General features: G+C 35.7%; 1 protein-coding gene across 1 annotated transcript in view; it reads left to right on the top strand.

The window, feature by feature from the left end:
• The window catches only part of shisa8b (shisa family member 8b), a 34007-nt gene extending 7643 nt beyond the window's left edge, over window positions 1-26364 (top strand). The window contains exons 3-5 of the mRNA XM_051125054.1: window positions 6857-6978; window positions 22027-22149; window positions 25347-26364. Of these exons, the coding sequence (XP_050981011.1) occupies window positions 6857-6978; window positions 22027-22149; window positions 25347-25804 (703 nt within the window). The 3' untranslated portion in view covers window positions 25805-26364. The remainder of the gene's footprint in view (window positions 1-6856; window positions 6979-22026; window positions 22150-25346) is intronic.
• The last annotated feature ends 946 nt before the right edge of the window (window positions 26365-27310 follow it).

The raw sequence follows: 27310 nt of genomic DNA, 5'->3' as shown, positions 1-27310 counted from the left end.
TACTGCAATAAATTACGTAGTAATGATTATTACAATTAAATGAGACAATTATACTAATTATACCTTTGAATCAAAAAGACATAGCTCTGTAATTTGTGTTATGTTATATTTCTATAGTGTATGTTTATAGTTCTAATGTTAGATCTGTATTAAAGGGGTGAACCTCATTAGGCTTCCATTGTTTTACTCATATCTACTGTATGCCTGCAAAAGAAGTGAAATAACAAAGCCAAAGACTTTCTTTCTTCTGTCGAAAATAAATTTAGGTTTTTGAGGAAAAAATTCCAGTATTTTTCTCCATATAATGGACTTCACTGGTAGCCAGTGGGTTAAAGGTCATTCGCAGTTTCATTGCAGCTTCAAAGGGCTCTACATGATCCCAGATGAGGAATAAGAGTCTTATCTAGTGAAACGATCAATCATTTTTTGAAAAAAAAGATAAAAAATTATATCGTTTTTAACCACAAATGCTCATCTTGCACTAGCTCTGTGATGCGCACTTATAACACGCATTACGTAATCACGTTTGAAAAAGTCACACATGGTTAGTTGTGTACTTTGATTCAAAAAGATAGAGTAGGACAAAAAAATCTAATTTTCTCCTCCAACTTCAAAATCGTCCAACATTGTCATTTTACCTTTTTTTGTAAAGGGCTTTTGACTTTTTTTGCATGTTCGCTTTGTAAACACTGTTACCTATGTCATGCGTGACCTTTCCAACATGAATACATAAAGCATGAAGTCTATAAAGTATATAAAATTTTATTTTTTTAGAAAATGATCAATCCTTTTGCTAAATAAGACCCTTATTCCTTGGCTGGAATCGTGTAGAGTGCTTTGAAACTGCATTGAACTAGTCTAATAAGTGAACACATATACAGGTTCATCTCAATCAATTAGAATGTCGTGGAAAAATGTATTTATTTCAGTAATTCAACTCAAATTGTGAAACTCGTGTATTAAATAAATCAAATGCACATAGAAGTAGTTTAGGTCTTTGGTTCTTTTAATTGTGATAATTTTGGCTCACATTTAACAAAAACCCACCAATTCACTATCTCAACAAATTAGAATATGGTGAAATGCAAATCAGCTAATCGATTCAAAACACCTGCAAAGGTTTCCTGAGCCTTCAAAATGGTCTCTCAGTTTGGTTCACTAGGCTACACAATCATGGGGAAGACTGCTGATCTGACAGTTGTCCAGAAGACAATCATTGACGCCCTTCACAAGGAGGGTAAGCCACAAACATTCATTGCCAAAGAAGCTAGCTGTTCACAGAGTGCTGTATCCAAGCATGTTAAATTAAATTAAAGATATTATAGAGAATCTATGGGGTATTGTCAAGAGGAAAATGAGAAACAAGAGACCAAAAAAATGCAGATTGGGCCACTGTCAAAGAAACCTGGGCTTCCATACCACCTCAGCAGTGCCACAGACTGATCACCTCCATGCCACGCCGAATTGAGGCAGTAATTAAAGCAAAAGGAGCCCCTACCAAGTATTGAGTACATATACAGTAAATGAACATACTTTCCAGAAGGCCAACAATTCACTAAAAATGTTTTTTTATTGGTCGTATGAAGTATTCTAATTTGTTGAGGTAGTGAATTGGTGGGTTTTTGTTAAATGTGAGCCAAAACCATCACAATTAAAAGAACCAAAGACTTAAACTACTTCAGTCTCTGTGCATTGAAGTTATTTAATACACAAGTTTCACAATTTAAGTTGAATTACTGAAATAAATGAACTTTTCCATGACATTCTAATTTATTAAGATGTACCTGTATATTTCCATATCAGCTAGTTGCTTGTTTCTTTATTAAGCAAACCCTGGGTAGTTTGTACACTCTAAAAAATACTGGGTTATTTTTTAACCCAAATGCTAGGTTCAGCCTGCTGGGTCTTTTAATTGGGTTGTTTTTAATATTTTTACCCAGGTGCTTGGTAGTTTTTCTGTAACTAAGCTGCTGGGTATTTTTATTGGGTTATTAAAAATTGGGTTGTTTTTTTTTACCCAGCCGCTGGGTTGAGCCTGTCTCTGACGAAACAACCCAGTTGTTGAGCTACAGTAAGAGCGCAGGCTTTTGCTTCCTCAGGAGAGAGCGGTTAAAAGCACAGCCGATTTGGTGCCCTTCTTCAGCAAAATAAAGGTTTGTGTACATTTTATTTAATTTATAAGTCTTTACTGTGCTGTAAATTATATTATTTTAAGCAACGCAACATACAAGGACACAATGTCGGTCAGCTGCGAAATGCCTTTTGCCTTGCATAACAAATTGATTTTATTCATTATAATACTGAATTTAATTTAACAATGTTAAAATATGTTCTCTAATCTTAGTGCTGTTTTTTAATGGGCAGGTTATAGAGTCAGTAACGACATCTTTCAGCAATGAGTGAGACGCAAGCTGCCGGACTAGGGTTCATATTCCCCCGGCGAACAGCAGCCTTTCACCAGCTCTGATTTCGCCAACACACCAGCATGAGAATTAGCGCTATTTCGGTGAAAAGTGATTACAGAGAATGGTTGAATACACTTAAATTAAAATGCTACTTTTAAATGTTCCAAGTTTTTTTTCTGAAATGTTTGTTGTGTGTGTAATATTGTAAGCTATGCTGTGTTCACCCAAATTCGATCTGTCTTATATTTTTGTCTATGGGTGTTTTTGCTTAATAATAAATGTTCATCCTTTAATTATTGCTGTTGCCTCTATAATTATGTGTGTGATTTCCAGCCTATTTTAAGCCAGAAATATAGTAATTTTAGACAATAGTTGATTTAAAGAAAACAACCCAGCATGTTTGGTAAAAACATTTAACCCAACCAAAAAACCCCCAACATGTATTCTGTCCAATATTTACCTAGCACTGCCAAATAACCCAAGTTGGGTTGTTTTTAACCCAGCATTTTTTTAGAGACTGTACCATAGCTGCAATATGAAAAGGAGTATGATTTAGTGATAAAGAGAGACAAAAACAATACAAATTGGCCCTATTGTGATTGAACATTTACGTCAGATAGCATTACTTCTGACCCAGCATGGCTGGCTGCCATGACACTGTATATCTGAACCCCTCAGGAAGGACTCAGTGGTGCTATCCCACGATGCCCTTGTTTTCATGTCTCACTGTCTCCTAGACCCTGGTCTTTTTTTGTTGTTGTTGTTGTGGGCGAAAAAACTGTGTCACTCTGCACAACTCATACTCTGTGTGTGAGTGAGACATCAAGGCAGTGGGAGTCAGGATTGAGTCTGTATGCATTGAGGCAAAGGGTGAAGCCCAGCAGGACATCTAGCAAAGCTGGAGTCATTGACTTAAGCCGTCTGAACATAAGCAAAGCACATCCTTAAAGTCACCCTCAATCACGTCCACATGACCGGAAACAACCATCAAGAGACAGGTTAAAATCATCTTACAAGGTGGAAGCTAGATTTAATGGGATATCTCACACAAAAATGAAAATTCTGTCATTAATTACTCACCCTCATGTCGTTCCAAACCAGTAAGACCTTTGTTCATCTTCAGAACACAAATTAAGATATTTTTGATAAAATCCAAGAGCTTTCTGACCCTACAACGGAACTGACACGTTCAAGGCCGAGAAAGGTAGTAAAGACATTGTTAAAATAGTCAATGTGACATCAGTGATTCAACTCAAACTTTGTGAAGCTATGAGAATCCTACTCAGCCCTGCCAAAAAGACCAAAAATGCTTAGCCACCTGTATCATAGACATATTGGGAGTGGAGAACAGCTGTTCAGGATTGTCCAACCCAGTGACCAATAGGTGTGATTTCCTCAGAGAGATCTAGAACAAACAGATGATGTTTATCATCTAGTCTGACTTCAGTATTACTTTCCTCAAGAGAATTCCAAAAGCACTGGGGTGGGAAGCAAACGTAGATGGCACAGGAATGGCTCCTGCCATCCAATTTCATTGCTATCCATTTTTCTGCCCTCCTGCAGCTGCCTTTTCTGTCCTCCCTGGAAAATGTCATTACCAGGGTGAATATATTCTCATGCCTTTCTGACGTGTTGTTTTTCTTAGGCTACGTTGGCCTACCGCCATTGGCATTGGCTGGCCAAGGGCCAGTGCGCTTGTGCTTGACAATCACATTAGATCTCATCACAGTCCCTTGTTGGTTAAAGGGTGTTGGACAGAATTAGAGACCTCACCAGGGATATAAGCCGAGGCCGTAGGAAATAGAGCAATAATGGAGTGTCAAGGATTTGAAGAACACTGCACCCAGGAGGACTCAGGGATGCAGGAACGGGTTTGTAAACTCTAGGACAAGAGCAAGCAGCATAGCTCTCAAAAACAGGCAGTCCTGTGGATGCCAAGAGTTGTTAACTGCTTAAACATTTATTTTTTAATGTGAGCAGTGTAATGGATATAAAGCGTATCCACGGAACATATTGAGTGCAAACTCATTGACTGGCTACTACACAAACAGTCTGTTGACTGCCTGCCGTTACTAAATGACTCTATTGATGAAATATGACAATATGCTGATTGTCAGCCTCAGGGCTCACATAAGGGCTCAGCTCCACATCATGATACACTGATATACACAGCCACAGCTATAAATCCTTTCCATTACCACTTTTTCAACTAAATGTATGGGATGTGGCCTTATGGCCAGTAACCTGCTCTAATGAAGTGCCTTATGTCAGCAACCTGAGATGAAATCCAGTTAGTGTCACTGATCCAACCTATTATATGGGATTATATGGGATTATAACATCAAACATACTTCAGAATTTAATATTTCTGCCAGACTGAGTGACGCAGATGGTACTGCACTTGTCCATGACACGAATTTGAACCAAGCCTGGGTCATGTCCTGATTATCTCCTATTTCTCTCCTTTAATTTCCTGTTACACTACACTGTTTTATAAGAAAAACAATAAAACTGTAAACAAATAAACAAACAAATAAATAAAAAAATAAAAAAATAAAAATAAAATAAATAAAAAGCATTCCTCTCAGGTACAGGGGCTTAGATATATATTATATTATAGAAAAGTATATATATATATATATATATATATATATTATAGATAGATATATATTAAACTACAGTTTCTTGAAGAAATTATTACTTTTATTCAGCAAGGACACATTAATTTGATCAAAAGTGACACTAAAGACTTTTACATTGTTAAAAAACATTCTATTTCAAATAAATGCTGTTCTGAACTTTCTAACTTTCAAAGAATCCTGAAAAATTTTTGTTTCCACAAAAATATTAGGCAGCACAACCATTTTCAACAAGAATAATAAGAAATTTGGTAGGGTAAAATGCCCCCTTGGTACAAATGTAATTTTTTATGTCATTGTCACTAAAACTATGATAGCTTTTCTGAACACATTTAACTTTGGTTCACAGAAAAAAATTACACAATCCTGTAAGCATCTTGTGGCACTGAAGACTAGTATAATAGCTGCTGAAAATTCAGCTTTGCCATCACAGGAATATATTCTATTTAAAATATATTGTAATAATATTCTTGTTATTATATATTTTTATCAAATACAGTTAAGGTCAGAGGTTTGCATACACAGAATCTGCAAAATGTTAATTATTTTACCAAAATAAGAGGGATCATACAAAATGCATGTTATTTTTTGTATAGTACTGACCTGAATAAGATATTTCACATAAAAGACATTTACATGTAGTCAACACGAGTAAATTATAGTTTAATTTATAAAAATTACACTGTTCAAAAGTTTCTTAATACTGTGTCATTACCTGAATGATCCACATTGTTTGTTTGTTTAGTGATAGTTGTTAATGAGTCCTTTGTTCACCCTGAATAGTTAAAATGTCCACTGTTCTACAGAAAAATCCTTCAGGTCCCACAAATTCTTTGGTTTTTCAGCATTTTTGTGTATTTGAACCTTTCCAATAATGACTGCATGATTTTGAGATCCATCTTTTCACACTGAGGACAACTGAGGGACTCGTATGCAACTATTGCAGTGCTAAAAAAAAAAAAAGATATTTAGGCAAAATAAAAAAATTGTTCACATCCTCATTCTGTTCAAAAGTTTGCACCCTTGGCTCTTAATGCATGGTTTTGCATTTGCATTGTTCAAACCTTCTGTAATAGTTGCATATGAGTCCCTAAGTTGTCCTCAGTGTGAAAAGATAGATCTCAAAATTACACAATCATTGTTGGAAAGGGTTCAAATATACAAAAATGCTGAAAAACCAAAGAATTCATGGGACCCGAAGGACTTTTCTGAAGAACAGCAGGCAGTTTAACTGTTCAGGACAAACAAGGGACTCATAAACAACTATCACTAATACTGTAAATAAAAAAAACACAGCTGTGGATCATTCAGGGAACAACACATTATTAAGAATCAAGCAGATGTAAACGTTTGAATGGGCTAATTTTTATAAATTCAACTATTATTTTCTCATGAGGACTGTAAATGTCTTTTATGTGAAATCTTATTCAGGTCAGTACTAAATAAAAAATAACATGCATTTTGTATGATCCCTCTTATTTTGGTAAAAAATAGTGTATGTAAGCTTTTGACCTTAACTGTATATGCAACCTTGGTGAGCATTAGACACTTCACTCATAAACATAAAAATGTAATGACCCCAACTTTTAAATAATAGTGTATTTATAAATTGTAAAAAATGTATTTATAAAATGTAAAAACATTTTAATTGTACTTCCTTAAATTTATTTGGGAACATCAATTCTAATTCCTGTCTACTACGTCAATTTAAATTCAGAGTTAAATCATAAATAAGAATTTTCTATTTAATTCTGAATGACATCTCTGTTTGATATAATGGTCAGTTAAATGCTTACTCTTGTCTCATCACAGGACTCTGCAGGAGTTGCTGAAGCAGCCAGGTGGGGAGGTGAGTCCCGCGGATGGAGCTCTGAGCAGCACAACATCTACTGGGGCAAATGGTATCTCTGCCAGGATGCTTCGCAGCCGCAGCGGTGAGATCACTTACTCATACTACAAACATACTACAGAAAAAATAGCTGTAGATTCTGCATTTGTGGATGCATCTCTTTTGTACATGTCTGCTCACACAGCTTCCCAAGGGGCTCACTTCCCAAGAGTATTGCATGACAACCCGCACTGCTAATCACTGGCTCACAGCTGCTCACTTCTTTCTGTTCTTGTTAATAGCAAAAATACAAGACTAAATAATTAAATAAACTGCATGAGTTTCCTCATAGAGAATGAATACAGTAAATGGTTGTAGGTTTGAATCATTAAACGTACCGCAAAAAAATCTTGAGCTATTACAATTGTGCCCCTGAGCAAATCTCATCTTAAAGGGACAGTACACCAAAAATACAATTCTGTCATCACTTACTCATCCTTATGTCATTTCAAACCTGTTGTTTCTTCTGTAAAATACTGGACAACATTAAGTAATGTGTATATACAGTGGAGATCAAAACTAGACAACATGTATAAATACTTGATTTTTTTTTCTGAAATATTGTTATGCTTCATCGCTCAAAATTTGAAGGAATATCAGCTGTAGGTATATTACTGTTCTACTAACAAGTTTGACAAAATAACCAAGGCATTTAAACAAAAACCTTAATTTTGTGGAAAACAAACTAATCAAAACTGGAGAACAGTAACCACTGTAGCATGAAATATCATTGCAACCAAATTTCGGGGGGGTTACAGCTGTCAGAAATTAGTAGGAAGTGTAGAGGCCCTTGCTTTCAATAACTTCAGCACATCTGCGGCCGCAGGACATCACTAGTTTCTCACGCTGGTGTGATCTTGGTCCGCTCTTCTTCCACTCTCTTCCACAGTTTGGTAACTGTAGTGGGTTTCTTAGCCGTAACTTTGTCGTCAAAGATTTTCCAGAGTTTTTTAGTCGAGCAGGACTCTGGGCTGGTCATTTCATTATTTCATTGTTCTTAGCTTCGACAGTGGCGATTTCTTTAAGACTGCAAGGGAAGCTCAGCTTCCCCTATAATGTCACAAAATTAATAGTCAAATTATGTACTATTGTACTAACATTTTATTGACTAAAAATGCGTTAGAAAACGTTCATCTCAAAGACGAGTTCGTTCAGAATCAGTTAGATATAGCAGGTCGGCTGACTTGATTTTCTTCTCATACATTCCCGTAGCATCACAGTGCATTTCCCCGTTGAAGCCCAGCGTCCATTGACTTCAATGCGGCTGCTTTGAACGTTTTTTTTTCAGTGCTTTGAAACTAGACGGTCATTGGATAAACGCTGCGATTATGTCCCGCCCACGGACGCTCAGCGTCTCTGGGGGTGAATGAGGAGCAAATGAGGAGTGGGCTGGCCTGGACTCCGAGCTTCTGCGTGATGATTGGAGGGTCTGTCGAAAGATTGCATCTCCTTTTGACTGACAGCGATTTTGTACTATAAGGAATCGCTGGAGCTATTCGCGCTCAGTCCCATCGCGGATTTCTCAAGTTGAGTCGAAATAAAAACTGCTGCAACCTATTTCTTTATATTTGCTTGGCGAAATTGCTTGATTTTCATCATACATTTCACACAATTATACACCACATTCCTTGTTTCACTTTTACAGAGTTTAATATTTTTTTTAGATCGTTCATTCATTCATTCATGTTAATATTTAATGTAGTAATCAATATATATATATAGATTACTACATTAAATATTAACATGGAGGATGACTATAAATTAATATAAATATAAATATATATATATATATATTTATATATATATATATATATATATAAATAGTAATCTTGAAAAATTTTAACATAACATAATGAAACCTTATATTTCTATTAAAATACTTTATAAATAAATAAATAAATAAATAAATCTCCATAATAACCTTATTTAAATTGCAAAATATTTATACTATATAGTAGCATCTGACTAAAAGAAAAAATGCATCATATTTTGCATAATAAAACTAAAGCTTTTTTTTTACGATTGTTTGCATTGTGACTTACTTATGACAATAAGGCACATTCTTGTGAATAAATAAATAGACAATTTTATGATGTAGGCCGAAAATGAGCTTCCCCTATTTGACAGACCAGTAGCCGCCACTGAGCTTCGAGGAACTGCTTTACCCATTTTGCAGTGTGACGAGGGCATTGTCTTGCAATAAAAGTGCAGGCTGTTTGGGAGATGCTTGAAGGGAAGAACTGCATGTTGCTAAAAGAGTTTCTAATAAACATTTCCATTCACCCTGCAAGGTAGCTAAACGAGGCCCAACGCAGAAAAAATCCCCCAAACCATGACACTTCTTCCCCCACCTTTCACTGACTTCTTTGCACTTGGGCTTTAGTCTTTCCTCAGTTCCACGCCGAACAAAATGTTCAGACCTAAATGATCACGAAAGTGAACTTTGGACCAGTTCTCCTCTCTCCACACAAAATGCTCCTCAGCAAAGGTGAGCTTAGACATTTGATTCTTTCTGCTGATGAGAGGCTTGGTCACTGCAGAGTGCACTTTCAGTCCAACTTTTCTTTTACATCCCAAGACAGATCCTTACCTTGTTTGGCAGAACTGGCAAGCAATTCCAGCTGCAGTGTTGAACCCATTCTCCATAGAGTCTCTGCATTATCCTGTCTTCTTGTGCGTTTGTCTTACGTGGTTGACCAGCCTTTTTGGGGACTTGAATGATTTAGTGTCATTGTAAACCTGCAATATTCAAGAAATTACCAGCTTCTCTTGCAATGGCTGAAAGTGTCATTCCTTTGACCTTCAATTGGACAGTCTCCTGTCACAGAGTTTCAGTCACCTTAGAGAAGCCCACCATCTTGCAATCTCAGTGAAAACTGGAGGAATGCTGCCAGTTAAATAGGGTTTGTCAAATAATTAAGGAAACACCAATAACTTGGAGGTATCTGTAAGTTTTCTTTAATTTTGAACAGGGCTCTTTCTCAAATATCTCATTTACATTTACTCAATACAATTAATTTATGAAATATGCTTAAAGAACTTCCCTTCTACACCTGTTAGGATAACTTCAAATAGGACAAAGTCCTTGAAATTTAGGAAATTGTAGGTTGTTCTCTAATTTTGATCTCCACTATATATATTTATCTAGATCTATATCTAGGTCTCTTTCTGCACCTCCTTTTTTATCTTTGGTTTCTCCCTCATTATTTTCATTTCTCCTCAAGAGCCTCGTTTCTTACTCATCTATAAACGCAAGCGAGGTCGACTCATCTGTGATTCCACTTGGTGGATTTACACAAGTGTGAGATGCAACGGGCTTCAGACCGACAGTTGATGCAGGGTTTATGCTGATAACCAGCGTCTGTGCCAGGCTTAAGCGGCACACTTTCCTCTCCTCTTTATGAGGAGGATTTAAGTTTCGCTCCACAGTGCTTAGAGGCTTTAGCGATGTGACTGTACACATCTCTCTGCGTCCTCAGTAATGGTGTGAAGATTATAGCGCTCATGCACTTCTAGGTCTTGCACTGTGAAGGTGATGTTTAATGCCAGGGTTCAAAAGACATGTCTTCACGTTGGTTTTTATTTGTGTAGGGTTAAATAGGGAGTATTAAACTGCCTGGAAGCGCAAGTATGATGAGGACTAGATGGTTAAAGGGCCTGAGGCTGTGTGATCACAAGAAGCCTGGAAAAGATGTTACATATTATGGCACCAATAGCAGTATTTTGTAAATCAGTGCAAGCTGACACATTCAGCAATAAGCCCCACAAGTCAACAACATCCCCTTTCAAAATTAACCTTATTTACTATATAATTAAAATTCCTGGCCTTGTTGTGGCTTAAATGCATTTACATAACAATTACAACTGTATACTTTGATACCAAGGGCTGTGGTGGGTCTGAACAGACATAATTCAGTCATAATTCATAATTCAGGCTTTTATGTGGGACTGAATTTTGAGCAGGAATGGAGCAGCCTTATTTCAACACCATAATAAAAGCACTACGCAGAGTAATAAATATAAAATAAATGAAATTTGGTTACATTAGATGTGCCTTTTATCTTTTTAACCATAGTCATTACAGTTGTATTGTAATGAATTTTCATTTTTGGGTGAACTGCTTTAGTACAGATAATGAATAATGTTCAACAATATCCAAACAGATAAGCAATATTTTAGCAAACTTACATTTGGTCTTATTCCAACGTTCTCTTCTCACAACTTCTGCCCATTATTTTTCCTCATGGAATATCCTGTTTCAAATGAAAATGCATTACATAGAGTAAAACAGCTTGCAACAATTCAGCATGCAATTTAAATTTAGCATGCATGTTGCTGGCTCTCGCAGTAATTTATCTGTGATGTTGATTTGTTCTTGTAGTAAAACTACTAGAGGATACTTATGCATGGATTTCCAGATATTCTCATAAGGTGTAATGTGCCAGAATTCAATTACCCTTCATTTCCACTCAGATTTCAAATAGCCCTAAACCTCATCTGGTGAAATCCATACACTACACTTGAATGTATTTACATCCTTCAACAGTTTTGCATTAAGCCTCCATGAAATTACCTTTCCTTCTATAGGTAGATTTTTAAAATAAAGGTTCTTTACTGGCATCTATGATTCCATGAAGAACCTTTATCAACCATGGAACTTCTCCACTGCAAGATTCCATAGAACTTTTCCAAGTTTCTTTATGGGATAAAGTTTTTAGACTAATAAAATGTTCTAAAATGGTTATTTTAAAAATTGTTCACTTAAAGTGGTCATGAACTGCCTTTTTTTTATTATTTTGTAATGTTCTGATGTCCACTTATAATTTTATCAGGATTTTTACATCAAAAAAAAAAAAAAAAAAAAAAAAAATCATAATTTAGCAGTAATATGCCATTTTCTATCCCGTTTTGACTCCCCTCATCAAAACGCTCTGTTTGAATAAGCTTAGAGTCAGAAATAAACACCCGCTTGTATGACTGCTAATACTTGTGAAAGTTTGACAGCCTACATTCTTCATAGATGGAAGCTACTGTGATTTAGGTTAAAAACACATACAGTAAATACTCAGTACATATCAAACGATCTGTAATAACAGACAAAGCAATACTGACTACACAATAAAAACAGTTACTCACACTTATGTAGTGCAACATTACTGTCGGATCCAGTAAAGCTGACAAAGCTTCATGTTTTAGTTTCAATCTTTCTGAAAATCCTGCGTCAAATTGTGCCTTGTTTAAAAACAAATCCGGTTTAAAATGAAGTGAACAAAGGACCAAGTTCATACTGATGCGTTCTTGAACTTCACTGCAAAGGTGGTCATTTTGGCAGACTGGCTTCTGGATATAAGCTGTTATTATATAGCTGATATTACACTGGATATAAGCTGTTTTTTAGACTAACGTACTGAGTTCGAATCCTGGCTCGAGAATCTTTCCTGATGTTGTCCCTCTCACTCACCCGCTTTGGTTCCTGTCAACTCTACACTATACTATCCAACCTGATCTCATGATGAAAACGTACCTGTGGGAACTTTTTTGCAAGATGCGAAATACGTACTGTGAAATGTCCACTGAGTGGCACTAAAAGAGTGTTCGTTTTTTCCCCCAGAACAGATGAACGTACTGTACATTTTATGTGATGTTGATTTTGTATGTGTCACTGCAGTTCTGACTTGAAATGTCCAATGAGAGGTGCTATAACTCTAAAGGCCCTTTCACACGGGATGTGGCAGTCGCGAGTGTCTATCTCATTTTCAATGAGTGACATGTGGAAAGCGGCAAACCCGGAGTGGTTTCGCTGGCGGTGCGGATGCGGAGCGCAAGCCCCAAAACTGCATCACGAACACCGCCTCAACGGCACAAAACGCTTCCACTACAAGACAAGGTGGCAGCAGCGTGGTGATTTCACCGCTCGCCGTGTCCCGTGTTAAAGGGCCTTAATGCTTTATGACGTTTCATAATAACATGCCATCTGCACTACACCTAAACCTACCTGATAGTATGAACAAAAGCAAATGTGACGTAAAAAACGCAATCGCAAGCATGATTTTAGCAATTTTAGCTTGTTTTTCAAACTCTTATCTTTCAGTTCTTATTTTTTCCCGGATTCTTGCCCAAGGATTTCACATCCTAAGTCCAATTCTGTGCCAGCTGAGGTACTGAGCAAGCTTATTATGCTCGGAAAGTGAAACATATGGAGCTGTAATCGTAACTGTGTATGAAAACGATTACAAATGCTCACTGTTTTAACGCTTCTAGCGTTCATTTCTGTTGGAAACTGCCGTGATATGTACAATTGGTATGTATTTCGTCTCTTGTGATAAAGTTCCCACAGGTTTTTATCATGAGATCAAGTAGATACTATCGTAATAAAGGTAAAAATGCCGAAAAATAAATAATTAAAAAGGTTCTTTTGGGAAACCAAAATGGCATCACTGTGAAAACTCCCCTTTTTTAACTTTTATTTTAAGAATGTATCATTTTTTTCATCCATTTGCATTTGTTGTTTTCTTTCTCTTTATTCTCTTACCAAGAAGCCAGAAGATTTAAATATTGTATGCACTTCCACTCTTAAAAATTAAGGTTCTTTACTGGCATCTATGGTTCCATGAAGAAGCTTTAACATCCATGGAAACTTTCCATTGGACAACAGGTTATTTATAATGGAAAAATGGTACTTATTGAAATGTTCTTCACATTAAGAATAAAATGATTATTTTATGAATTCTGTGAAGAACCTAAAATGGCATCCAAAATGGGCTTCTATTGTATCGATGTAAACCCCCCCCTTTTGGAATCTTTATTTTTAATAGTGGCAAAAGACAAAATAAATGAACAGGGATCCAGTCAGAGGTTAATATCAGGTATAGAACATTGTAATCCAGCATGTGTGTGTACGTGAGCACATGTGCTATGGCATGACAGCGACATTCACAAAGACGAACAGTCCAATTTTAGACTTCCCCTTATGCAGTACGCTCTTTATTTCTCTGCCTCCGGCATTTCAGGCTTTGTTTTTATATGCCACTACACACACACCTCACACTACAGCATCACAGACATCTCTACTGCTTCAGGGCTAAGAACATACACAACAGTCCCTCATAGTGGGAGATGGTGGCACTCCAATGAAGAACGTGAACAATGACGCACAGATGCCACCCTGTCCCATATTAGTGCTTCTCTGCTGCACATTCTCAATCCCCTATTCAATTCACATTGCCATTCCCAAATATGACTGGCTGGATGTTTACCTCTGAGCTTATATGGACATGACGTTTCACTTTTGGACACTTTTGGGCTCTTATTTTTTTTTTGAGTTATACATCAGTGTATCCCTGAAGCCAAACCTCAACTAAATGGTAACTCACTTTAAACCCATCAGCAGTTCGCTACATAACATTAACACTGTCATAACTCGGATGCTTTGGGAAAAATGTGACATAGTTATGGAGGAATGGAGTGGCTATAGGCTGCACTCAGAATTGTGGGCTGTTGCAATTATCGTTACAAATTTTTATTTGGCAGTGGCTGTTTGCAGTAAGTGTAAATAGCAATAGATTCTATTTACACCAAGTAAAAATAGCATATTTTATGTCATAGATGCTATTTACATTAAAGGAACACTCCACTTTTTTGAAAATAGACTCATTTTCCAACTCCCCTAGAGTTAAACAGCTAGGTTTTACTGTTTTCGAATCCATTCAGCCGATCTCCGGGTCTGGTGGTAGCACTTTTAGCATAGCTTAGCATAGATCATTGAATCAGATTAGACCGTTAGCATCTCGCTCAAACAAAGTTTCAAAATGTTGGAAAATGAGCCTAAGTTGGAAAATGAGCCTGTTTTCATAAAAAGTGGAGTGTTTCTTTAAGTGCAAATAGCTATTGATTCCAGTTACACTATGTTAAAATAACAGGATTTTCTGCTATTTATACTACTTATTATATACTTATTATATAATAATATAATATAAATACTACTTAATGCATTATAGTATAATGCTTATACTACTACTACTACTGCAAAAAAGTGGCAATTATCTGCACGTCAGTCTTGTAGTACATTATTATTAACAGTGTTGGGGAGTAACTAGTTACATGTAACGGAATTACGTAATTTAATTACAAAATAAATGTAACTGTAATTAGTTACAGTTACTGAGAAAAAATATGTAATTAAATTACAGTTACTTTTGAAAAAAGCCAGTGATTACAAAAGGGATTACACCTGATTTTTTCCACACACCCACCCCCACTTACAGATTTAATTGACTTCTTATTTATAAATTGTATTGACTGCTCTAAAATGAGACGCCAATGTTTCAGGAGTTTAGGACACAGAATAGGACACATGATTATTCGATAAATGTTTTATTTCCTATTTGGTTTCATGCATAAACTTTATTTTTTAAGTGTTTTCTGTCATAACTATGCAAACATTTGAATTCAAACACAGTATCATAGCTATTTCTTGTTATGATGTTATTTATGTTATGATCTTGTTATGACATATAGCACAACTGCGCTCACGTGGGTTCGACCCGAGTTCGATTCCCGTCTCGAGATCCTTTGCCGATCCCGCTCCCCTCTCTCCTCCCAGCTCTTTCCTGTCATCTCTCTACTGTCCTATCACAATAAAAGGCATGAAAAGCCCAAAAATATAAGTAAAAAGTCAGTGCTATATGCTTGATAATTTTTCTTGGCGGAAGCTTTGTGTTTTGTTAGCTAATAAAATACTAAAGCTTAATTCAATATTATGTGTACAGTTTCTTAATTCTGTCATCCTGGTATCGTGAACTTGCTCTATTGTTTCATACAAACGCAGCTGCTGCCATTTTTTTTTTTGTACATTGTAATGGATTATAAGATAACTAACAAACTAGTACTACTACTTAATTATTTATGTGGTGAAATGTTGTGTAAGAAAACTGGTATGACTGCACTATATCCCTAAAATGTCTAGTTTGAACTTGCCGTTTGCTAGCAACTGATTTCTTCATGGAAGCTTTGCGTTCAAATATTTCAACTCAGACCAGTGTTTCGTGTCTAACAATTTTGACACGAAACACCTAATAATCTATCAAGCAGCTGTGTAATAAGTGGGATAATGTACGTTCAGCCAGTTGTTATCGCAAAATAAAGATGTTTATTATCCCTTACTTATTATAATCTTAATTCAAGTGATAAAGGATTTTGAAAGTCTGACAGTAATCAGTGTTGAACGCTACTGTAAAGCTAACTCTGCCTGGTTTAAATGTTTCAAAATGATTAACAGTTGAAAAAATTTGAAATTTAGAAAAGTAATCAAAGAGTAATTGAAAGTAATGTTACATTAATAAAGTAATTGAAAAGTTACACTACTTATTACATTTTAAATCAAGTAACTTGTAATCTGTAACCTATTACATTTCCAAAGTAACCTTCCCAACACTGATTATAAAACAGTATGCAATAATAACACACTGAGTGTAAATTATCATTTTAATTCAAATCATTAAATGGATGCCACCTTACTGGGACAATAAAGCCCTCCCTACACCAAACCTAACACTACCGATACTTTATTTTCAACTTTTTGATTATTTCCTTTATTTTTATTGAAAATAAATGTCTTTCTGAGTAAAAAAGGGAGAAAAAAAGTTTGGCAAAAGGCAGACTTTGAACTTGGGGTGATCGAGTCAAAAAGACTGCGCCACACGCTTTACCATCTACGCAACTGAAGCTGACGTTTGACTACTGTCTTATGTAGTGTTGACTACCTCAATTACATGTTGGTGGGCGGAGTTAGTGTAAAAGCCTCTGCCAACAAGGCAGGCTACTTGCACTTAGTGTAAATACACACTTTTTTTATTTTATGATATATTACATAATATATTTTACAGTGTACTTACAATATTATATGCATTGCATTTTATTGACCACTTACTGTTGAGTAGAACACACAATCGGTGCTTCATTTTATTTTATTTTATTTTATTTTATTATTTATTTATTTTATAACTATAAAATAAGTCAGTGGGCTCCAATGATGTTTGGTTTTTCTGTTATTTAAAATATCTTCTTTTTTTATATACTTAAAATACTATATCTATTATATTTTATCAACAATATTTTTGCTTACTTTACATCAGCTTTGATTCCAATTTTACAAGTTTTAGTAATTTTATTTTAAGTGCTTGTTACTTTTTAATTGTTCATTCAAGTTCTATTTAGGTTTAATTTTTACATTTATTTTAGTTTTAATTCTAAAACTTTAACTTCTTTTGAGTATTTCTTATTTTTAGGGCTGTCATGATTCCTTGATTCAATTCGAGTACTTAATTTTACAAAATCCTCAACTCACTTGCCCGTGTCGAGTAACCGGCAAAATACCGAAAGTGGCACATTCCCATCCGAGAATCCATGAAACATATTATTAGACTGTTTTTCACGGCTGCATGATACATTAAACCCATTTAAAATCATAATAAAGCATTTCTGTCGTAAAGAAATGGCCAAATAATTAAATTAAGTGGTCATTTGAATTATATGTTGTTTGTCAATATTAACCAAGGTTTAGATCGCACAGTAAAAAGTAAAAACAATCGTCAGGCCATTGGCGCTCTCTGCAGTCTTTTGTTATAATGCCTATTGTATGTTAACTTTATTGTTTATAATACATTATGTATTTTCATAGTTTTGCTCAATAGAACCATATGATTACTTGCTTTTGATACTTTATTTGAACTAATTATTAACGCAATTATCCAATTACTCAATCAACCGTCAGAATAATCGACTGATTCATACTTGATTACCAAAATAATCGTATAGTGACAGCCTTAGTATTTTTCTGTTATTTTTGATAACATTTGACCAAATTTTAAAATGTACTCTCATGGTCACATGGATGGCAATAAGAATCAGAAAACTGCTCGGCTTTGTAAATATGCATGAGTTTCCAGCTAAAATCCTCCATATGCAATACACACAGCCCTAAAAAATTACATAATGCATCAAAAGCTATTACTCCTCTGGACGTCCTGATGATTTTGATTTCAAAGGTCTAGTCAGAAATACCTAATGAAGACATTAACGTGCAGAGAGGACATCGCCCATCTCTTTTCTATCCTTCACGTACAATTACACCACATACACTTAATCTTACGAAAAATCTGGTTTGATTTCTCTTTGTGATGTTAAGTCTTACACCCTGAGAGATGCTTTACCCTGAAAAAGCCTGCTTATTAGCTTCTCCTTTACGCTTCATCATTATCAAACACAGCAGATGTAAAGTAAAATGTAAAGAGGGCACACAGACAGTAAATGGTGGTTAACAGCACTGCTGATGTTGTATTAAAGCTAATGTCCTCAGGGCACCACAATTGATCAAGGTTTAGAAAAGAGAGCTGATGAAAAAGGTAATACGTCCCTTAACAACATAAAAGACTAATCTAAAAAGCACAGTAATACCGCAAAAAGATTTTGAGCAAGCTTGGTTCAACCAATGTAAACAGAATGCAAATTAAACATCCGAATTATCCAGACATGCCTTTGAAGCACCATGATGACATCAGAACAGTCCCAGACAGTGTTTTTGAGCACTCTGGGTCTAAGTGTACTTGTCTGAATTAACACACTGAAGGGTATGCTCTTGGCTTTCATGCAACATTCATTTAAAGTGTTAAAAAAACTGTTTACCGCTACTAGGAAATGCCAGGGTGATTTTAGAATGTGTAACACACGTTCACCCTAAAAGAACGGCTGTCCACATCTCTCAACACACCGCTCAAGTTAAATGAAATGTGACTAATGAGAAATGGAACAAACAGGAAAGAAGGAAAGCAACAGCTAACGTTCATTAATTGCATCAATGTCCTTCCTGTGCTGTCACCCACAGCTTACGAGGAAAAATAGGTCATTCAGGCTGAACCACATCTCAGTGGTCAATATAGGGTCGCTACATATAGAACGGATTTAAATAGGTCTCTATTGCAGCTTTTCAAAGTGACCCACAGATACAGCATGTTTCCCCCCTCATAGCCTGCATATATTGTGAAGTTTGGCTAGTAAATTAATGCTCTCACCTGAAAGTAAGATGGTACTATTATGTAGAGGAAAACTGGTATTTCAAACTGGAATAAACACACACAAATATATATTACACAAATATATATAAAAAATGGGGTCTGTAGGATCTTACCACAGCGTTTTAGTGCCACATTAAGATTACAAGATTAAAGATATAATATTTCGAGAATAAAGTCAAAATTATGAGAATAAAGTCGAAATGTTTCAAGAATGAAGTCTAAATTATGAGAGTAAAATCAATTATCTTTCCGACTGCAATTAAACATTTGTGTTCATTAAATTAGACTATACTGTTTTTTATTCCTTAGAATGTTCCTTCATGTTTATATCAAAAGCAACAAAGCACAGAATTATTGTGATTATACTTATATACCTGGAAAAGACAACAACAGAACAATAGAATAGAATTTAGAACATTTTATTGTTGTTTTTAATTAAATACATGTGAGGAATGAAAGATTGAATGCCATAGATGTTTTTGCAGAGCAGTTGGTGGAATTTTCACAAAGAAATCAGTATAATTTAATGAAACGAATGTCTCATTGTAATCGAAAAGACGATTGATTTTTTTTTTTTTTTTACCTTTATTTATATACCGCCTTTAACAATACAGAATTGTGACAAGGCGGCTGTACAGTATTAAATAGGAAACAGTACATCAACATTGCCAAAGGCAACAGTAAACACTCACATTATAGGTAAAGGTAGTTAATCAAAAACAATAAAATAAAATGCAATATTGTGTTAAGAGAAAAGTGTCCCCAACTAAGCAAGCCAGAGGCGACAGCGGCAAGGAACCAAAACTCCATCGGTGACAAATGGAGAAAAAAAACCTTGGGAGAAACCAGGCTCAGTCGGGGGGCCAGTTCTCCTCTGGCCAAAGTTCCCGTGGTCTTGATTCACATGAATACAGTGATCTGTCCTGCCACATCGAAGAGCATGAAAAAACATCATTGTTTGTATTTCGCTATAAAACTGACAGGTTTTGAAAGCTGAGACTTTGTTTTATACTAAAAGTAGCGAATGCACAAAGCTTATTGCTATTATTGGGTAGCTGGCGCACTACAAATAAGCCTAATAAATGCAATTGAAGACATGAAATATTATTTCCAAGCATACTGTCCCTGCGAGTATATGACACATATGTATGATTTCTGCTAATAATCCCATATATATTTAAATAAATTCCGGTGACCTGAGGAACTTATCCCATTTTTGTTAACATGGCACTAAAACGCCATTGATAAAAAAAGGATATTGTGAAATATTATTACAAGTTAAAATAACTTACATTTTTAAATGTGATTAATTCATTTGATGTCAAAAAATTGGTAACACTTTACCAATAAGGTGTCATTTGTTAACATTAGTTAATGTATTAACTAATACAGTTGTTCATTGTTCATATTAGTTTAGAGTGCATTCTAATATGCTGATTTGGTGTCAATGTTGAAAACAGTTGTGCTGCTTTATATATTTTTAAAAACTGATATATTTAAACATTTTTTTAGGAAGTTCAAAAGAACAGCATTTATTTAAAACTAAAATCTTTTGTAGCTTTATAAATGTCTTTACTGTCAGTTTGACTTTTAAAAATTAACGAGTTTTGGGGAAAGTTACTTTTAAAAGTAATGCATTACAATATTGAGTTACCCCCTAGTAAGTAACTAATTGCATAGTTATTTTTTATGGAAAGTAATGCATTGCATTACTTTTGCATTACTTTTTCTAATCTGGGCTGGGCTTGCTTGTATGTTTTTATTAAAAAAGTTATATTTTTGGCATATGTACAAGCTCTTTCACCCCAGAAGTGAAATTAATAAGCCTCAGGCCAAAGGAAATGTAAATTCAGTTATTAACATATTTAATTATTGCATGACACTGTTTTTATTCATTTTGAGGAATCCTGAATCTGTTTTTGTGCAAGTGAGAGCAAATGCATATGGACATTTAGTCTAGTATTCATACAGTCTTTTCTTAAAGTGATAGTTCACTGAAAAATTAATATTCTGTCATTAATTACTCACCGTTATGCTGACCTTCGTTCATCTTCAGAACATAAATATTTTTGATGAAATCCGAGAGTTTTCTGACCCTGCATCTGACACATTGAAGGCCCAAAGCCTAATGAAAACAAAAATAGTGGCTTTATTCAACCATTTCTTCTCTTCTATGTCAGTTGTGTCCTTGCTATCTTTCTAGACCTTGAACGTGTCAGTTGCACTGCTGTCTATGCAGGGTCATAAAGCTCTTGGATTTCATCAAAAATATCTTAAAGGGGTGCTATTATGCTTTTTCACTTTTTGAACTTTAGTCAGTATGTGGTGTGGTGTGTAAGTTACAAATGCAATCAGAGTTATATTAAAATTTATCCTGGCACTCCCAAACTTTAGAATGGCATAGACGGGTGTTTCTTTTTATCAGTCCAAAACAAGTCCAATAATGTGCATCCATCCATAATAAAAAAGTGCCTCACACGGCTCCGGGGGGTTAATAAAGGCCTCCTGTAGTGAATCAATGTGTTTTTGTAAGAAAAATATCCATATTTAAAACGTAAGAATCACTTTATTCAAGCTTGCGCTAACAGTTGTACACTGAACTTGCTTCTTGGACAAGGGGCGTGGCAGTACTGAAATACCGTCTAAGCTGTTCGCCAATTGCAACACAGTGGGACAGCTAACCAATCACAACACATTTCGTTTTTCGGAAGGCGGGCCTTCATTAAATTCGGAACTAACCGAGCCTTATGTACCAGGCTGGGAGAAATGTATTGTAATAATGTAAATTATGTTAAAAACAATGCGTTTTTCAAACCACCAAGCATGAAAGCATGTTCTAGTACACCCCCAAAACAAAATCAAGACTTTGTAAAAGAGCATAATAGGACCCCTTTTATTTGTGTTCTGAAGATAAACAAAGGTCTTACAGTTTTGGAACGACATGAGGATGAGTAATTAATGACAGAATTTTTATTTTTAGATGAACTATCCCTAATGTTCTTCTATGTTCTTCTGTGTTTCAGAGCAATACCACCTAAACAACGCTGGCTTCGGTTTTGGTACATCAGCTGGACTCTCTCATCCTCAAAGCAACCTCAGTATACCAGGCCTGGCATTGAATAAGTACAACTCTCTGAAAGCAGTTGGTAAGAACCACGGCATGTTACTATGCGCACAAGCACACTTCATTCACAGATGTTGAATTATTTCATGCTCCGCTGGATGCCATAAACAAGTCACTAAGTTTGACTGACAGAATCAGGGAAGCCCTCTGGTGTGGTGAGAACCACAGTTGGGGCACTACAAGGTTACTCTGTTTCACCCGCGGTACTCAATTTAACATTGCAGTGCTGCTGACTACACATCTTGACAGAGTTGCATATTCAAGTGTTTTGTCAAATTTATACACATAAACCTCTCTACACAAAAGCTGTTGTATATTATTTTCTGTATCACTGAATTTTCAGACCTTTACATTGGCTTTAACTGCTTCTGCTTGTTTAAAACTGTGATACTTACAAAACTTTTCTTTCTTTTTACTTGTGTACTTACACTTTATTTATCATATGGCACATGTTCACACATATTACATACTTTTTGCAGCCGTTTTATAATGCTTCATGATGCTAAACATGAAATGTTAAATTCACAAAAATAGGCTGTTTGTGTGAAAGCGCCTCATTACTGTTCTAGTTTCTCAAGTTTAATAAACAAATAATAAAGAGATCTCATTGCATTTTGCCAAAGAATAACTCATTTTGAGAAAAAGAGAGCTGTGGGCTTGAGAGGTGCTTCTTGTAGTCAATTTACTTTCAGGCATTAGCCTGCCCTATATTCTGGGAACATGTTAAGCCAATAGTGTCTGGATCGCAATGATTCAGTGACATTATTAGCTACTTACACATATGACCACGTCTGTATCTGACTGCTACCAAACCAAGATCTGATGCCAGGATGGTCTGCAATCAGCACAGCGTGATGATGATGATGATGATGATGATGATGCACACTAACGAACCAGCCTTTGGAGTAATCTCAAGGATGTTCAGTTCAGATGTCATCTGTTTGAATCACCTTGTGGCAAGAAGAAAGTAATGAATAAGAAAAGAAGCCCAAAAAATAACTTAAAGACTATGTTACTTAAAAGAATGCCATCTGATATCATTTTGTAAATTTGGTATTGGATTTGATGGGTTTAGAACAAAAGAGCATCCACAGGAACTGTACTCTTTTTTTTATCCCCTGATATACACACATGTACACATCTTCTGAAAACTCATGATTTACTGCAAAGCAAGAATAAAAAGAACAAGTGCTAGCAGACATTAATGTGACAAGACAGAGCGAGCAGCTTGCAGGTAAATACCGTGAGAAGAAAGATAACTCATGTCCAAGGCATGACCTTTAAACATTTCAGACAACAAAAAGTCAGTGTTTAATAAAATGGACAAGCTCTCAGTGGACATCTCAACAGGAATACAGACACTGCTGTTTCATGTGCTTCATCAAAACTTGACAGAAACATGATACGTCCAACTTATGGTTTAACTGGATGCTCCCAAATACGTCAGTATTGACGTAACGTCGTAGAGTAACAGAGAAATTATTGCTACAGTTAGCTTCAAGCTACACATAACAATTATCAGTCACCATTCGGTGTTTGTAATAACTTCTGACTGTGATACAATGTGGATTTTGTTTCGTTAATAACATTTTAGAAGAATTTTATGGGGAGGATATGCAATTACATCTTCTCTGGGGCATTAAAAAAAGTAATATAACTAGTAGTGTAACTAATTACTGTTGACAGAAAGTAATAAGTAAAAGAACAATAAGACATTTGGAAGGAGTAACTAGTAACAAGTAACAAGTTACATTTTTTGAGTAACAATCCCAACACTGCACGCAACGTGGATTTGATCCTTCAAATAAGTCAAAATATGTCATGTACCTAAGGGTACATGGTGATGGAAAAATTATATTTTAATACTTTTATGTTTGTCCCCAAAATGTTTGTGTTCCCCTGAGAAATTGTGTTTGCTTACAGAACTTTTGAATTCACTTGCAAAACTGTTGCATTGCCCTGTTTTCTTGCAAAATGGTCATATTCTGCAAGAAACTTTGCATTTATTTGCAAAACGTTTGCTCATCCCTGACAAATTTTGCATCAGACACAAAATTTTGACAACTTTTGTGTACTCCTGAGAAACGTTGAATTCGCTTGCAAAACTTCCACATTATCAAACAAAATTGGTTTGATCACAAAACTTCTGCGTTCCCCCGAGAAACTTGAGAATTTGTTTGCAAACTTTCGCATTTCCCAACAAATTTTATTTCCTCACAAAAGCTCTGCATTCTCATGGGAAACTTTGCATTTACACTCACAGAACTTTAGAATTCCCCTGAGAAACTGCGTTTGTTTGCAAAACTTTTGCACTTCCCCAAGAAATTTGGCATCACACGCAAAACTTTTGCGTTCCCCCAAAGAAACTTGAGAATTTGCTTGCAAAACTTTCGCATTACCCAACAAACTAACTTTCCTCATAAAACCTCTGCGTTCTCATGGGAAACTTCACATTCACACTCACAAAGCTTTCGAAATTCCCTGGAAAAACTTTGCGTTTATTCACAAAGCTTTTGCACTTCCCCAAGAAATTTGGCATCACACGCAAAACGTTTGCGTTCCTCCGAGAAACTCAGAATTTGCTTGCAGAACTTTCGATTTACCCAACAAACTAAATTTCCTCATAAAACCTCTGCGTTCTCATGAGAAACTTTACATTCACTCACAAAACTTTCAAGATTCCCTGGAAATATTTTGTGTTTATTCACAAAACTTTTGCACTTCCCCAAGAAATTTGGCATCACATGCAAAACTTTAAATTTGCTTGCAAAAACTAACTTTCCTCACCAAACTTATGAAATTTTACATTCACTAACAAAACTTTCAAATTCTGCTGAGAAACTTTGCGTTTATTTGCAAAACTTTCGAACTTCCCATATAAATACTGTATCAGACGCAAAACTTTTACTTTCCCCTGAGAAACTTTGAATTTGTTTGCAAAACTTTTGCATTACCCTAGAAACTTTCCTCACAAAATTGCAAGTTCTCTCAAGAAACTTTGCATTTGCTCACAAAACTTTCAAATTAAGTTTTAAATATAACTTTTGCAAGTGAACACAAAGTTTCTTAGGGAAATGCAAATGTTTTGTAAGAGAACACACAAATATTCAAATATAATTTGCAAAGTAGCCACATGAAGACTGCTCAGCTCAGTTATAATTGTGCAATGTAAATGTTTCTCTCCCTCTAACTTCTTCCATTTCTTCATCTCCCTTACAGCTGACACTGCAAACAGGGGCTACTACAAAAGTTATCCACTGATGGATTTCTCTCAGCATCATTCCCCTCCTGCACCTTTCCAACCAGTGCCGATGCACCAGAAAGACAAGTCCTATCTCCACCAGGTCCTCCCTTCCCATGACATCCATTCCCCCCTTTCGATCTCAATCCCAACCAACCAGATGGAGAGGAGCCGCATCCCAAAAACCATCACCCACCCTCAGCTTTCCAGCTCAGCCTTCAAAGCTTGGGATTCTGGACAAAGACATGTCCACCGGCAGACCTCGCATCCAGGGCACTCCGCTCGCCGTCAGACCTACGGTAGGAGACAGTACAGCATAGAAACGCTACCGGAGTTCCTCTCCCAGCCCGCAGGCTATGGGGGACAACCACTGTATCAGCCACATCCCAAACTTAAGGCCTACCAGACCAACAGCAAGACAGAGGTCACTGTCTGAGGAAACGGGAACGAAAGAAACAAGACTGCTGACTGTTAACAGACTGTATGCACAAATGACAGGATTGTGTAGTCATCCCTACTTTCAGTGCTAAACCCCTTTAAGTTTATATAGTTTCTTATGCGTCCCACTTTTCTGAGTTCATCTCTGGCCTCTGTGTCGCTGACTATGAGGTGAGTGTTCAGACTGAAACACAGGAATGGCGCCCGAGGCCACATTAACTTAACGGGGACAATGCCATCATCACGTCAGCCCAAATCTAAGTCATCAAAGGACATTATCCTGGTCATCTTTATGTAAACACAACCTCAGGATCAGTTATGTGAAAAAAAGCAAACTCGTTCTCTTGCCCAAGAAGAGGCAAAGAGCAACACCCAGACGCTTGATCTCACACTAGGATTTAAGTATAAGCTTTTCTCAGTGAGTTGAGGATTTTGTGCTCATGAAGAAAGGTTTTTTGAGTTTGAGAAAATTCCTCTCCTGCTTGGGCAGTCTCGTTGTGAGAAAGTCATTCATTAAATCACAAATTTGTTTTAGCGGAATGAGGTTGAGAAAAACCATAAGGCTTTCCAATCTGGTTCCTGTGGATTACAATCTATGGAAACCCGTTTCTGCCACTGAATATAAAAAATGAAAATTTCGCAATTCAAACTTTTTTCTCAGAAATGTGAGATATAAACTCGCAATTAGTCTAAAGTTCTAAAGTCAGTATTGTGTGGTATAAACGCATGGACTTTATAACTCGCAGTTGCAAGTTTATATCTCACAATTCAAATAAAAAAAGTCAGAATTGCAATAAAAAAAGTCAGAATTGTGAGAATAAAGTCAGAAATGTGACATACAAACTCGCATTTACAATAAAAAAAGTCACAATTGTTAAAATTGTTTTAATCTAAAATGCAATAAAGTCAGAATTGCGAGAAAAATTTCAGAATTGCAAGATACAACCTTGCTTTATTTCTTTGCAGTTCTGACTTATATATAAATATAAACGATATACTTATATATAGATATAAACGTGCAATTGTGAGTTATAAAGTCAGTATTGTGTGATATAAACTCTTGGACTTTATAACTCGTAGCTGTTGAGAAAAAGTTGCTGAGAAAAAAAGTCAGAATTGCAATACAAAAAGTCAGAACTGTGAGATATAAACTCAGAATTTAAAGGAAAAAATTCAAAATTGTGAGATTTCGCATTTACGAGAATAAAAGTCAGAATTGTGATAAAAGTCAAAATTGCGAGATATAAAATCAGAATTGCAAAAAAACACAATCATGAGATACAAACTTGTACTTACAAGAAAAAAAAAATCTGAATTGTGATAATAGCCAGAATTGTGATATATAAATTTGAAATTGCAAAAAAATAAACAAACTCGCATTTACGAGAAAAAGAAAATCAGATTTGCAATAATAGTCAGAATTGCGATATATATTCACAATTGTGAAAAGACCCTCAGAATTGTGAGATACAACCTCACAAACAGAATTGCGATAAAAGTCAGA

The sequence above is a fragment of the Labeo rohita genome, chromosome 12 (assembly GCF_022985175.1).
Source record: "Labeo rohita strain BAU-BD-2019 chromosome 12, IGBB_LRoh.1.0, whole genome shotgun sequence".
Taxonomy (NCBI): domain Eukaryota; kingdom Metazoa; phylum Chordata; class Actinopteri; order Cypriniformes; family Cyprinidae; genus Labeo; species Labeo rohita.
Note: the sequence above shows the minus strand (reverse complement) of the source record. Positions and strands in the feature narration are given on the sequence as shown.